Below are 15,111 nucleotides of genomic sequence, written 5' to 3' on the forward strand. Positions count from 1 at the left end.
AAACTGTAGGAATTATTAATTGGTTTAGATACTGCATGGATAACTGAAAGTTTTTTGCTACTCACCAATGTCGAGAATAAAGCGAAGAATATATAAATAGTATAAGGTGAACGGAAAACAGCAGACAGAAATAAGACATGAACAAAGATAATAAAACCACGGCCAATGGAACGTTTGGCGTGAAGTAATGTACGATAGAAGTGATTCTAAAGATTATCATAAGGTTAACGTTTAATATGTCAGAGTAATACAAAGAGTAGAAAAGGAAGAAACTTTTTCGTCAAAGCGTAGTTTCAATGTACTTTAATCAGCATAAGTGGTACACCTTTGGAAAAAGAACAAATGGTATTTTGAAGAAAGGAAACCAAAGGGTTACTGAAAGACCACTGTTTTACTGTGGTAACTTGCATTGCAATTTTAAGTCAATTAAAAAGAGAATACCAATACCACAGAAATGTGGAAAGGTAGTGAGGCTTATCAACGGAAAGTTTAAAGAAATTGAATAAACTTAAACGGAATTGTGGCAAAAAGAGAATCATATACTGGTTGTAGTATCCATATTATCTCTATAGTGTAATGAATTTGTTGTACATTCGTTTACTTGTTCCAAATATATATATTAATTTGTTAGCAAGTTGAGTGCATGTTCTTCATTTATCGTTGAATTTATCGCAAAAGAGTCACAGGCACCTGTTATAGAACACTGTGTATATTTATAGTATGAAGAAGCGTAAGTAAAAAAGCATTTAATAGAAATATCGTTACGACAGTGTATCTACATTAAAGAGTGCATTACTTTATAACAGAATATGAAATAATTGCTGCCTCAATACATCGTGGACATGAAACTGAACGTGTGAAAAGACTTAATGTTACATTTTTGCAACAAACAGCATGATAATAAAAGTTAAACATTGGGATCTTACATACAGAGAATCGTACCACTGAAGAACCTTCTCACGTAATGAGTTACAATTCTTGCATTTCTTTGACAACTTTAGCAAGTTTTTTCCACAGTACACGTAGGACAGTTATCGCCATCTAAACAATAATAGATAGTGATGGAAACTATTATTTAACGTCTTACTTGTTACATATACAAAAGAAACAGTTATTTACTTCCTGATGAATTATTCTATGAATCGGAGTATTCAGGAATTCAGTAATGAATATATAATTCGAAAAATTATGTCCTTTCACTATATTTTTTGAAATATTATAAAGCAGACAGTGATTTCTAAGTTTGCTTTATACGTCTTTAACGGTAACCTATACAAATTGATTAATTTCTTGCTGAAAGAAACAGGTAACCTTACTGCAGCCAATTCAATTCCCAGCAGAACCATTGATCCATTTTCATAACCCATTTCCTCCACAAGCGCTCCCGCTAGAGATGGCCCAATAAAATAGCTAAATAAAGAAAAGAACATACATTATACATTCATACAGTGAATTCGAAGAGAAGAAACGGATGATTTAAATTGAAAAAACGTAGTTATATTTATTTATTATTTGTAACAAAATTTACCCATGACAAAATGTACTGTTAAAGAGACCAGATACAATTGTTAAAGTAGTGACGTCATCTAAGAATCCGCGAGATCTGGAAAAAGGAGTAAAATAGAGTTTCGATTTAACATAAATTAATGGATAATAGGTGGTAATCATTCAGACCAAAATAGAATCTATAACTTTAGTAATTCCAATAAAACAAGTAATTCTATTTTAGCTGAAGAGATTTCACAAAAATTTATAGGTTATATAAAACAAAAGGCTTCGCAATAAGAAAAAAGAACCTTCAGTTTTGTAGTGAAGGCTGCTAAATTATAAGTACTTGCTACTTACATTATATTTTTAATTCATTTGTCAGACAGAAGCCTTAATATATACTAATGAATGTTCCAAAGCGAAACAAGGAAGATCCTCACTCTTCTGTTACATATTTCACTTATTTTATTCGTACTTATTCTTTAACAGCATTAATTTCATAAATTAGTTTTTACTTGTATTTAATATTTTAAGTATATAAATCTTACACTGTTGATCTCGAGGCATAGTTGAATCCCATGATTATTTTTCCTCCAGCTACGATTCCAAGAAGAACTTGAGCAAATATTACTAACCAGAGGGTACTGTAAGTATTAAATGATTTTTTGTTAGAATGAATATATTTGAAAAAATTATTGTAAAGCAGGGAGAAAAAGAATTTTTTTTACTTTGCACTTGATCTAATTTTTTATCGGTAACAGATTTACTGTTAAACATTGATTTTAATAACTACGTTTGTTTCAGTTTATGCATCTAATGTATATTGGTAAAAGTGTATTGAAGTCCTGCCAATTCTCTAAATGTGTAGAAGATTTTTGAGAGTAAGTATGAACACAATGTGTTTCATGAAAGCACCAGGGTATCTTCGAATATTGTTGAATATTGGTTAGGTGAAACAAGCTATATAGTATGTTAAGCGAACTTAAATAGCCACATGGAAAACCAAGTGATAATTCTATTAAGATTTACCAAACGTTTTTCCGATTTGTTCCAGAACTTTGGGAAAATTTCAGTGTTTCAGTATAATATCGATCACAGTTTTAAATCATTATTTTTTAAAGATACCAACGGCGTATTAGGGGCATTGTTAAATATAATTAGGGCACTGGTCACTTGTGCCAGTTCTTAGTGATATTTCTGTTTAAACTGACATTGGCCCAGCATGGCCAGGGGGTTCATGCACTCGCCTTGTAATTCGAGGGTAGCGGGTTCGAAATTTCGTCACACGAAATATGCTCTCCCTTTCAGCCTTGGGGGCGTTATTATGTGACGGTCAATACCACTATTCGTGGTAAAAGATTAGTGCAAGAGTTGGTGGTGTGTGGTGAGGAATAGTTACCTTCTCCTAGTGTTACACTGCTAAAATAGGGACGGCCAGCGCAGATAGCCCTTGAGTAGCTTTGCGCGAATTTCAAAAGAAACTAAACGGAACTTATTTTTTTCAAATTATGAAATTTGTTATGGCCATAAAACTTGCTACTCATGTTTTGATTGTTTCAAGAGCAGATTCTTTGTTTAAGACTTCATATATATCTATATTACTTTGAGCATTATCAATGCAAATTATGGACACTTACATTAAGCTAACATCTAATGGATGAAAAAATGACTTCTGGAGTTTTTGACACTGTTGAAGTACTCTGGGACTTCTTTTCTGAAGAGAGAAGGAATTCATTTTGTTGCTATATTTTCTTCCGTATCAAGTAATTTTAGGTGTCAAGTCTTAAACAATTGTTGTCATCTGTTTAAAGGTGAATAAACAAACAACACTAAGTGTTCAAAATCATTCTACTGAGCTATTTTATTGCCACCAAAATATCTTTATGCGATATGTGTTGTCAATAATAACAAAAGAAAGTGGTTAGATGTATGTTACTGCAAGAGGTTCAAAAGGAAAGAACCAACTAACAAAGAAATTTTGCACACATGGTATGTAAACTTGAAGGACTACACCAGGGTATTATTTTCTATGTGATTCACATTCTTGGTGTATAAAATTAAACGCCTAAAAAACAAATCAGAAAAATGTTTTCATTTTGAGTTCACTTACCGATAAAGTATATTTTATTATCCTTTACAGCTTTTTGAGCAATAGATTTAAATTGAATAAAAAATTGCCGAGTTCTTAATTTACAGCCCATATTTGTTAAGTATTTTTTATTTTATAAATAACATTGGTCACATAACAGAAAATACCTTAATACATAAATGATTTCAGTTTAAAATTATATCGATTTTTTTATTTTTATGATTATTATTAAATTATAATGGTATAAGGAAATTTACCCCTCCGATAACCTTGACAGAGAAAATTGAAAGAATAAAACACCCCATATATGATAGTAGAATGCATCTGTTATGATTTGAAATATTTTTATTCACACAGTAATATTTTATTTATATAGAAATGTCATTCTTGTTATAAGTTAATGTCACACTTAGAAAACTTCGAAAGAAATTAAATTTTCGAGATTAATGTGAAGAACAGCAATTTTAGCAGTCACGCCACTAAAACGTTAAATTTTTTTTTTTTTCAGAATTAGAAATTTTCGAAGTATAATATATTAAAAACATAAAAATCAATTTTAAGTTATTTTTTCTCATTGATTTAAAATTATCAAAGTAGACTAATAATATTAAATATAGATAAATGTACGTTAGAGTATCACATTTTAACTTAACCATAACTGTATTATTGTCTTTTAATTCCTTAATATTCTTAGCCTGATGCTAGAGTTTTAACCTGCAATAGCAATGAGTTGCTACTGTGTATGTAATAGTAATACGTAGATAAATATAGTTAGTTAAAGTAAATACGCCTACCACTATAAGTTGATCTTAACATACTAAACTGTTTTTAATTACATAATTTATCGTATTAGATGTGGCTCCATTATGATCGTTAGCTTGCAGTTAGTTATGATGAACTAACAAGAACAATAGCAGATAATAACTTTTGTTAAATGATGCGAAAAGTATGAAAAACCGAAGAGAACGAAATTTTCTTGTAGTAGAATATCTAAACTCTAAATTGTTTCCTTGTCTACCTAGAGAAAAAATAAGTTTGGAAATACAAGAAAACAATCCGAGATATAAAAACACATAGTGTATAATATGAGATAAAACTTACATTTTTGGAGGAAGGAAAGGTGCAGGTCAAATTAATAATAAACTCGTTATGCAAATATTGTTGTTTATATAGATTGGAAAGCAAGAATGTAGCTGAAAAACAATAAAATGAGCTCAGAGCATGCCTGTTTAATACAGGTTTATTGCAAATTGTACTTTTATTTTGATTGGATGTCAGTTTGTAAATTTGTTTTATAAGCAATGAATATGAATATTTATCGTAATTGAAATGTTCTTGGCTTTTTATTTAAACATCGTGGTTACTTTTTAATTTAAGTATAATAATCCATCTTTATAAAAGACAAATATTAATCAATTGAATCTGATATACTCACAGTTTTGTGATAAATTTTTCCCCTGACAAGAGATCCAATCGAATACATTCCACCAGACACAATAAATATAAGTCCAACAACCGTTGGTGCCAGACCAAACTGCACGAAGTAATCACACAATGCTTCAGAAAATGATAAAACTCATATTCAATAATATACAATTTGATTTCTTGAGTCATGGAATTGTAACTGGATTTGATTGTTCTATTTATTTTCCATATTTATCCGAGTATAAATATATTAAATGTTTATATTTTATTTTGATATTACAATGGTGTACGTTAATGGTATTAAGTCTTTATAGATATTAGAAATGTAATATAGAAATGTATGTATATATATCGATCTAAATCCCTTAAAACATTTGTCATCAAAATATATTTTGTGAATAGTTAGATCTCCTTTTTTATCAATAAATGTTGAAAACAAGTTTACAAATTCCAAATAGTTCGAGAGTTGAAATTAAATAGACTGGACCATTTTGTTTTTACTTTTATACTTAAATTCAAAATAGTAAAGAAATTCCAGGCTCGAATATCTTCGGTAGACTATCGCAAGTAGCTTAATGTGTAACTTTTCGCAAGGAAAACAAACAAACGAGTAGTTAGTGTATAGCTATTTTGACTAACGAAGCGCTTAGTTCAAATAATCATTAATTTACTTGCTACGTCATTGGAAAATTTAAAATTGCGATAGAAAAAATAAAATCTAACTGATGATAATGTAAACCAATTTTCTAATACGACTTGACTGCTTGATGTTTTCAAAGGAATTCATGGAACACAAAAAAACAACTGAATTTAATGTACCTGTCTGATGTGAAGCTCCAAGGTCGCCTCATTTAAGCCCACGATAATGAAGCCTGTTAAGGTATTTATCATTTCCACAATAAAAGATCGGTTAAGAATAATCTTCAAAACTTCACCCTTGTTTTCTTGGGTAGCATATTTTGATTAAACATAAGAGGCAAAAAAGGAGAATAATCAAGTGTAACTGACTATATTACAAACAAAATATTAAGAAATAACATATTAATGACTGAAAATTTTAAAATATTTTTTAATCAAACGAAAGTGGTTCTAAGCAACCAATAAATACGATTACAGTTATTTTGAAAACCGATTTATGTATTAAATTAGTCTAACAACCATAAATTAAAATATCATAGCATAGAATTTTAACACAGGTTGAGTTAATTATAATAAAATTTAAGTTAATAGCGATGCTTAATCATATCACCTGTGTCTGGTAACAAGAAGAACATGATTGCAGATAAACACAAGAGAATCCCTCCAATGAAGAAAAATAGTAGCATAAAACCTTTAACCTGAAAACCAGAATAACTATTATTGTAAATAAATTAACAAGTTTATTTGTACTTATTAATACAATATTTTTGTAAGTTTTATCATTTTATGATTTATGTTATAAATAACTTTGTTAACCGTTCTGCTGCTATTCAAGAACATGTTATTTAATAAATGTGCATTCTATTTCTTCTGCATTTCAGGTGTCAACAGTAGACATTCTCGAAGCATGAACTCATATGTATCACATTTGCAATGACTAAAAAAGTTTGATTTGAATGTGTTTGTTTCTTTGGACACTTTTCTCTACTATGTTTTGCCGTTTTATAATTTATACTTTTAATAACTTTATTAAGTAACACAGAGAATAATTTTCTGTCATTGTTTGAAACTTGTTAAATACAAATATCGGTTGAAAAATACATTTATGATGGTGTAAAGTTCAATTAATGGAATGACCTAGGCTTCATTTCAATTCTTGACCAGTAATAATTTAGATAGAAAGGAAAATAATCTGTGTTTCAACGTAAAATCACATTTCAAAACTTGAAGAAAGACTTCATGTGCGAAAATTGTCTTACAAGTAAAAAAATCCAAATTTACAGTTTAAAAGAGTCACAAATGCAGGGTAACTTAACTTCTTTTACTCGTAATCTTCGGAACATATTTGCGACCATGACTTGCCTTGACATATATTGTAAGATACGTTTGCCAATACACGGACATCATATTCATATCAATGAGTGTCTTTAAGCATCGCTTAAAGACTTGATAACGAAATAAATAAAATCAAACTTTCCAGAGAAATATGAACCGGCATGACCATGTGGTTAAGGCATTATACTCGAAGTCGGAGGTTCACGGGAGCGAATTCCCGTCACACCAAACATGCTCGAATTTTCAGGCGTGGAGATGTTATAAAGTATTGATCAATCCCACTATTCGTTGGTAAAGTAGTATCCCAAGAGTTGCGAATGGGTAATAATGACTAGCTGACTTCCCTGTAATCTCACACTGCTATATTAGGGACGGCTAGCACGGATAGTTCTCGAGTAGCTTTGTGCGAAATTCAAAAACAAAACAAACCAAGCAAAAGAGTAGTCCAAAAGTTCTCGGTGGGTGATGATGACGAGCTGTCACCCCTCTTGTGTTACACTCCTAAATTAGAGAATGCTAGCACAGATAACCCTTGTTTAACTTTACGCGAAATTCAAAACATACCAAGCAAGACAAATATATATCATATTTTACAGAGTTATGTAATTTTGCACTTTAAACTGAATACTTTACCACGTACTGCAAAACTACGGTCGTCACAGGCATAACAAAATTGAAACCTCGTTCACAAAACGCCTCCATTGCAGACCAATAATCCTATTAAACTCCACGTTGAACTGATGGAAAAATAGCATTCTTATAATCTATTTCGAAATATATCAAGATATCACCGACGTTCAAAACGTACCCAACCACAAAAACAGAGCGCTGATCACTAAAAGTAAACGAAACAATATTCCAAAACGTCATCAGAACAATTTACAGGCAGATGTCTGGCGACTTACTTTTCAAGAAACTCGCGTACACTTATGTATCACAAAAAGGTAATCAAGCGGTAATTTGGTCACATCACCTTGGTTGCATACAAACAAAGTTTAGACTTCTTTTGACTAAGTAACATCTTTGTGTAAATCAAGGAAAACTCAAGTCATTAAATTCTATCGCTGTTTTAAAACAAACAAAAATAAAAAAAAATATTATCCCCAGTAGAAGAAACACACTAATGCAGCAACTTCCAATGTTAGTAGAAACACATGATACATGGTCTACGTGTCGCGAGATCAAATTTTTTTTTAATCCGAAAATGCTCTTATTTTCATCTATTTCCCAATTTTTGATGGCAAACAAAATTTTTTAGATTCATCAGCGCGATTTTGATAAGATTCCTTCCTTCTCATTTATCACTTAATCAAGGCGAGATAAAAGAGAAAACAAATGTTATAATTGTTTCAGTGACAATTATGAAATTGTTTTCTATGGTTTCACATTTGTAAGTGAGTGTTTTTTGTGGCGAAAGAGATTAGCAAAATATTTTGTATCAAAACAACTTCGGGTCTCTTATACATGTATAACACTAAAACTCATTTGAACAGTGGCTGTACAGCTGATTCATCGTTACTACAGTAGACTATGTGTTATTACAAATGGTTGGTAATTTTCACTTGTGCAAAATAAATTCAGGCTATCGTTTTCAATTTTATTAATTTTTAAAAATATTTATTTTACACGTTTTCTCTGTTTCGGATTGAGGATTTGTTGGGTATATAAGAATGGGAAATTGTTTTTGATATCCAAGTTTTAAAGTGTTGCGTATATGAAATATGTTTTTTGTACGCTTTGCACAAAGCTACAATATATTGTTTGTGTGCTTTCTAAAAACGGATTTCGAATTACGAAGTGTAGCGTTATAAGTACACAGACATACCGCTGTTCGCATGGGTTTCATGCCAATATCAATAGAAAAATTAGTTTTACTGAAGTCCAAATGAAGTGTAAATTGTATTAAAAATTAAAAATTAAAATACTTTAGTTTGTGAACAGAAATATTACTTCGAAGCTATCACTTATTATTAACCGACATCATCTTGATATTTTTCTATTAGTTTTCTCAAAAATCAATTTAATTAGAATTTATCAAATAAAATCTCAAATAATAGATTTTCATACCACTAATGAGGCTATATTTTTTAAACTATCAGTTAATCATAGATTATATGGTATTTACAGTAATATTGTAGATTCTAAAAAGAAATTATTCTCACCAGAGCTGTTGAACGATATTCAGTAAATTTGTTGGCAATGAAGACATAGCCCAGAGTAAACAGAGGTACTGATCCAATAGCCTGAACAATCCTTCCCATAAATGATAATCCAATAAATGTAAGTCCAGGTGGAGTCTTTATTAGAGTGCTGAAATATAGGAGTAAATTATGGATTATAAAAGTATATTTTGCATGTAAGCCTAGCACGAACCCATACAAACGTTCCTCGCATGAATAATAACAAAACCTGTACATAGCAGCAGCAGTGTCAGACGAATTGGTATCTGCATAATGCTCATATATTGTTAAGTTATTATTGTATACTTATTTTTCATTTTTTTATGAAATTTTATATGGTTTAAAACAATTTTTCTTCCACTATATTCTTACTTAAACATTTGATCGAAAAATAACATTTTTATTGCTCAATTACTAACTTTTTTCAAATGGTTGAAATTTGCAGAGAAATGTATCTGAGATGAAAAATGTTCTCGAAAATTATGTTTTATTATGCTTGTTTGTTTCTTATTTTAAAGCTATTTAATCTGATAACTTTGAATGTTTCCCATAAAATATTAATGATTATTTTCCACAGTGGCCAGATACAAAAATTCATACCCTAAAAAAGTATTTCTAATTAGTTACTAAAACTTTTGCATTAGAGTGGATTGAGATGTTATGATAGAAACAAAAACATCAAGTCAGACATATTACTTTATGTACATTAGTTGTAAAGCTGAAAATTAAAAAAGAAACATTTGATTACGTTGGTATAATACTCTGCTGTTTTAACTATAAAAGGTAAATTTTGAAAAAGTAGGAGTTGCATCACTATATGAATGTTGTAGGTGATTCCTTGTTATTTTGCAGAATATTCGTGTAAAACTACGTGGTGGGCTTTTATTTTTCATTAATTTTTAATTGAAAGAGTAAACTGAAAGCAATTAACAAAAACAGCCATTTCTAACATTTGAGCTACGATCCTGTAATTGGTAAAACTTTTCACAAAGGCTAGGTGTAATTGTCACGAGGACTCTAACCATATGTTCACGTAATAGTAGTCTTATTGTAAACTAACATGGCCGAAGAACCAAATTCGTATTTATCAGCTCAGTTTAAAGATATGTTACATATACTTTTATTCTCTTTATGAAAACAACAAATGTTTGGTGTCATCACCCTACGTACTAAACGCTGAATGAAGTCAAAGTACAATTGTGATACATTCCATCCACTGAGTTTTATAATGATCATAGATGGTACATGGACTGCTTATTTATAGTTTCATCGCGAAATTCAACGACTGAAAAAATATGTGTGGTTAATAAAAGTCGTTCTTCTTTTATATTTATCTTCCCTGTTATTTTGATAAAAAAAAAAGTGAAAAATAAACTTACTCTAGAAAAATCGTAGCACAACCGCTTAAACATAACACCGATATTAATAAAAATTTTGGTGAGATCTTTCATACCTACAAATTAAAAAAAAATACTTTTAGCTAAAAAGAAACATTCACATAGATGGTGATTAACCATTTGTAACCATTCATACATCAATTATGTGACAGAAAATTTTCTGTGAAAAACGACTGTTCAAAAATGAAGCGTCAATAAACCATTCAACGAATCGAATAATGAAAATAATAAAGTAGTGACATAAAAAAAAACAATGGCTCAAAGGCACCTAATTGACTAGATCTAATAATTTAGAATAACAGCTGTGCATCTTTTCAGCGTTAGAGTGCAGCTGGGTAAGTGACATTAGCATGCAATTTTTAAAATTTTCGCAATATAAATCAAAAAGTGTTGTTAGAGAATAACATAAGAAACTCAAAAAGGTAAACTCTTATCATAGAATAGTATATTGAAAAAGTTTGAAAACTACCAGTTTATATACATTTCTGCACAAAAGACAGCTGGCTGATAAATCCATTCATCAGAAAGTAATCATCCTGTCAGGAACATTCTCTATTTCATTGATACTGTTTGAAATTCACCACTAACAACTTAATATTATTTGTTTACTTCATGAAAACATGTAGCTTAATAACCACACAGTTAGAAATCCTCAATTCTATAACCAATTAATAGGAATTATTTAATTTACTAAATGAATGTGTTAAACTGTATAAAATCAAATTTTAAGTTCCACAGTATCTTTGTAGTCCATGACGTAACGTTCACCTGTGATGTATTTTACCATAGTTACTTAAAAATATAAACCACCAGGTGAAAAATACTGGAGATTTACTTCAAAATTATGAAGCCATTTTAGCTGAATGTCCGACATTAGAGTTAAATCACGTTAGAAAAGAAAAGACAAAAATTACAATGGTTTTATGGGAATAAAGAAATGAACGTATTGTTTCGAAAGCGAAAAGAAACAAAAACGATAGATAAATTACACCTATCATATTAATTACGTGCCTCAAAAACACGTAAAATAATTCAAAATAAGAGGAAAGAAATATCATATAGTTTCATTTTTACACTTTATAAACAAATTATCAATAAAAGAGGGAAATAAATCTAAAGAATGTAGAGGATCGGTGCAAAATAATAATCGGCTGTTAAATGATAATATAAGGATATAAAGAAATATTTCTCGTTGAATCGCGGTGGGAAGACGGTTTTTCTGCATAGAAATAATTTGTTGTTTTCTCATGAGAATGTTCAAGAAGAAGAGAGCATTAGAAAATACTTACACTTGTTTCAGTACAGTTTACTTTCTTGGAGACGACGTATATTCCTGACTGTGTGTTGAGCAAGTCCCTCATGTTTCCGATCTTTGTAGAATATTCTTGAGAGTAAGAATCAATAATATTTGTTTTAAGATAACGCGCTAGAACATTCTTGAAATTCCTACAAAATCGTGTGATTCCTATAAAAGCAGTTAGCCGAGAAACAATTGACGTAGTGGTAGTGGACAGAAACAGTCAGTACTCTTTTGGTCTCGTAACTAACAATTGTGGTTCACAACTGCAGAACTAAAACAGGACCGTTTATAGATTTAGAGCCTTTCAAACTGCTCATATTCTGTTAATTACGTCGAATGTTATTACTTCTACGAGGGCATTAAATATCTCGTAAGTAAAAATCAGCTGATGAGCGGCGTTAGATCAACCGTGCTGGCTAGCTTTTGCGAGATGCGACACGACCAACTCATAATTAATTTGGACAATGTGAACCAGGATTAATTATTGATAGAATATTCAGTTCTATACTGGATATAAGAATCATTGTTGTCTAAAATTATTTTTTGTAAACAACCATTTGTAATAACTATCAGAAATAATCGTTATTATAAATTATATTGTCAATTTTACCTTTGAATAAAAAAATATATTTCTATTGAAAAAGAAAATCTTTTTACAAGTACCATAAACATTCTAAATTGATATTCAGAGTTTCGGTTATTTAAAATAATAACATACTAACAAACTTTATATAATTAATCGGACAGTTATCCGAAATAAATTATATTACGAAACACATCATAGCGGCTTTGGCTATCATGTGATTTGTTGATTACATCCGTGAAATCGTGTTGTTAAGTTTTAATAAGTTTTATAGAAGTAAAATAATTGAACTTTTACTTTGATAATTTTTCTCTTAAGAAATGTTTGATATCATTCCATACACTGTTACTGAAAAATTACCCTTATCAGATCTACTATTACTGAAAGCCTGTAAATGGTATTTGTTGTAGCTATGAAACGTAGTTTACCATCGAATTCCATGAGCTCTAGAGTAACAAATGAAAATAATTTTAAACATTTAATTCACCTTCTATTACTTAAATAGTACTTTACATTTTGAAAATAATTGCAGAAAGTAATATTTTAATCAAAGAAGGCGCTCCGTAAAGATGTCCGTACTGTGTTGACGTCATTCTTTTCTCTCTGCCTGAAAATGAAACGAATTTTGTTATTATCAAAACCCAGATCTCAGAAACAAACACAAAAATTATTAATTTAATAACTAGGAAGTAGTTTTATAGCAAAGCAATAAATGAAACAATTGAAATTTCCACAAAAATGAGATGTTTCAGATTTCAACAATGAAAATTACAAAGAAGGAATATGTTTAAAATATAAAACAACCGTGTACGTATTTACACAACTCTATTGTTAAGTTGTTAAAATGACGAGAATGGTATACAGCAACATCGACTCATTTGGGATTATGTTTAAATGTTCATTCAAACAAAAAATCAAAAACAAAAATCGTAGACAAGATGTGACAGCATACAATGTTGAATTTCTGTCATACTTCTAGTTTATAATTTTAAAGTTAATAACGGCTATTTTAGACAATTCATCTTACAGTATTAATTGATGACAAGGACGTTTTACGATTCAATATTATTTTTATACAAGTTCGTGACAGTTATTGCATCATTTTATCGTATCATTTTAAACACCCGAGCTGTGGTCATCTATTTTCTTTGTATTGTTTAATTATTGTTCCTTCCTTTTGTCTCAATGGCCTGTTATGACCAAATGATTGGTCAATTTCACTATTAGCTGGAAAAGAAAGGCGCCCAAAAGATGGTTCTGGGTGGTGATAATTATTTGTCTTCCCTCTTGTCTTACATTATTAAATTACGGACGGCTAGCCTTGATAGCTTCCGTTTAGATTTGCGCAAAAATAATAAACAACAACAACAACAACAATCTAACAAACAATATTGTTTTATGGTATGAGAGCAGCAAGTTCACGGACTTATAACGCTGAAATACGAAATTTATCATGCAAGTGTTTTTGAATACTCATATTCACATGAACTATTTTAATTGCTATTTATCTTTAGTTATACTTTTATCGCGCACTTGAGGTTTACTGTTAGAGGTTAATTATAATTGATAGCTTGCCATTACTGCTGTGTAGAATATATTTCTCCACATTCTTCACTTTCTCTGTTACATTTCACCTTATTTCTAGTTTATATCCTAGTTTGTGTTTTAATCATGTGCGACATTTTTGTTTTTTATTTAGTTGTCTGAATTGTTTACTTTACCTTTATCAATTTAAGTAGAAATGAAAAAAAAAACAACAACACAAGTACCTCTTTAGGAAAGAAGGAGAAAACAAGAGCGTCAGAACTGGCTTGACAGGTGAAAGCGAAACATATCTGGGATAAAATTAGAGCCTGACGTTTCGTAATCCAGCGCTTCCTTTTCTTTCCAAGATCATGGCTTATTAAAGGAGATGATTGTGATTGATCAGGCAAATAGTTTTCATCTGGATCATACAAACTTTCTGAATTTTCACAATTAGTATAAGAGGAAAGTTTCAATATGTTAGTTGTTTTAACATTTCTTTCAGAAGTTTTGGATTCCAATAGGTTACGATTGTTCTCATAAGTTGCTGAAGGAATTGTCACTTCCTTTACTGGTCCCGGAGAAGAATAGCCGATTTTAGAATATTTCGATACAGTTTCATATGTTGCTGACACGGAAAATGACGTCATCATTTGGAAAACGAAGAAGCCAAATATTCATACCAGTCAAAATGACAATGTAAATTAATCTCAAAAGCTGATTAATGTGTTAACGTTTGCAGGAAATAATTATTTTAGTTTAAATTTAACCTTATAATATATAATAGTTTGTGATATAAGCAATAAATGTTCATAGCAAAATAATGTTATGCTGGAATTACTGCATCGTTAATCAAATGGGGTAGTCACTTATGTTATAGTAGGGAACATAAATATACGTCATATACATAGTTAGATTTGATATGGAGAATTCATACAATAGCGAAAAAGAACACATCTTTTCACAAGTTGTAAAGAATAAGAACTAAAAATTCAAAACACAATAATTAAAGATTTGTATCAAAATCTACTTGCAACGTAAGCTTTCCAACTTAGCAGTGAATATGTAAGGAATAGGAAAATATGTGAGTTTTGTATTTCTTTTCATTGTATATTAATGTGGTTCTTAATATCACATGGTAGAAACAAGAT

General features: G+C 30.1%; 1 protein-coding gene across 1 annotated transcript; it reads right to left on the reverse strand.

The window, feature by feature from the left end:
• Window positions 1-1,524: 1,524 nt before the first annotated feature.
• LOC143251629 (MFS-type transporter SLC18B1-like) lies at window positions 1,525-14,610 on the reverse strand. The gene is made up of 8 exons (XM_076502895.1): window positions 14,195-14,610; window positions 9,139-9,286; window positions 6,252-6,339; window positions 5,822-5,946; window positions 5,013-5,111; window positions 3,126-3,202; window positions 2,037-2,132; window positions 1,525-1,603 (listed from the first exon to the last, which is right to left on the reverse strand). The coding sequence occupies exons 1-8, from the start codon at window positions 14,608-14,610 to the stop codon at window positions 1,525-1,527; spliced, it is 1,128 nt and encodes a 375-aa protein (XP_076359010.1).
• Between the last annotated feature and the right edge of the window lie 501 nt (window positions 14,611-15,111).

Source organism: Tachypleus tridentatus, chromosome 6 (genome assembly GCF_004210375.1).
Source record: "Tachypleus tridentatus isolate NWPU-2018 chromosome 6, ASM421037v1, whole genome shotgun sequence".
Taxonomy (NCBI): domain Eukaryota; kingdom Metazoa; phylum Arthropoda; class Merostomata; order Xiphosura; family Limulidae; genus Tachypleus; species Tachypleus tridentatus.

Excerpts from the sequence above, each read along its gene's own strand:
- LOC143251629 (XM_076502895.1), bottom strand. The coding sequence starts at position 14,610 with ATGACGTCATTTTCCGTGTCAGCAACATATGAAACTGTATCGAAATAT. Across the intron at positions 5,947-6,251 it reads CTTCTTGTTACCAGACACAG|AAAACAAGGGTGAAGTTTTG; the intron begins GTGATATGATTA and ends ATGCTACCCAAG. Across the intron at positions 3,203-5,012 it reads GAAAAATTTATCACAAAACT|AAAAGAAGTCCCAGAGTACT; the intron begins GTGAGTATATCA and ends TTCTCTCTTCAG.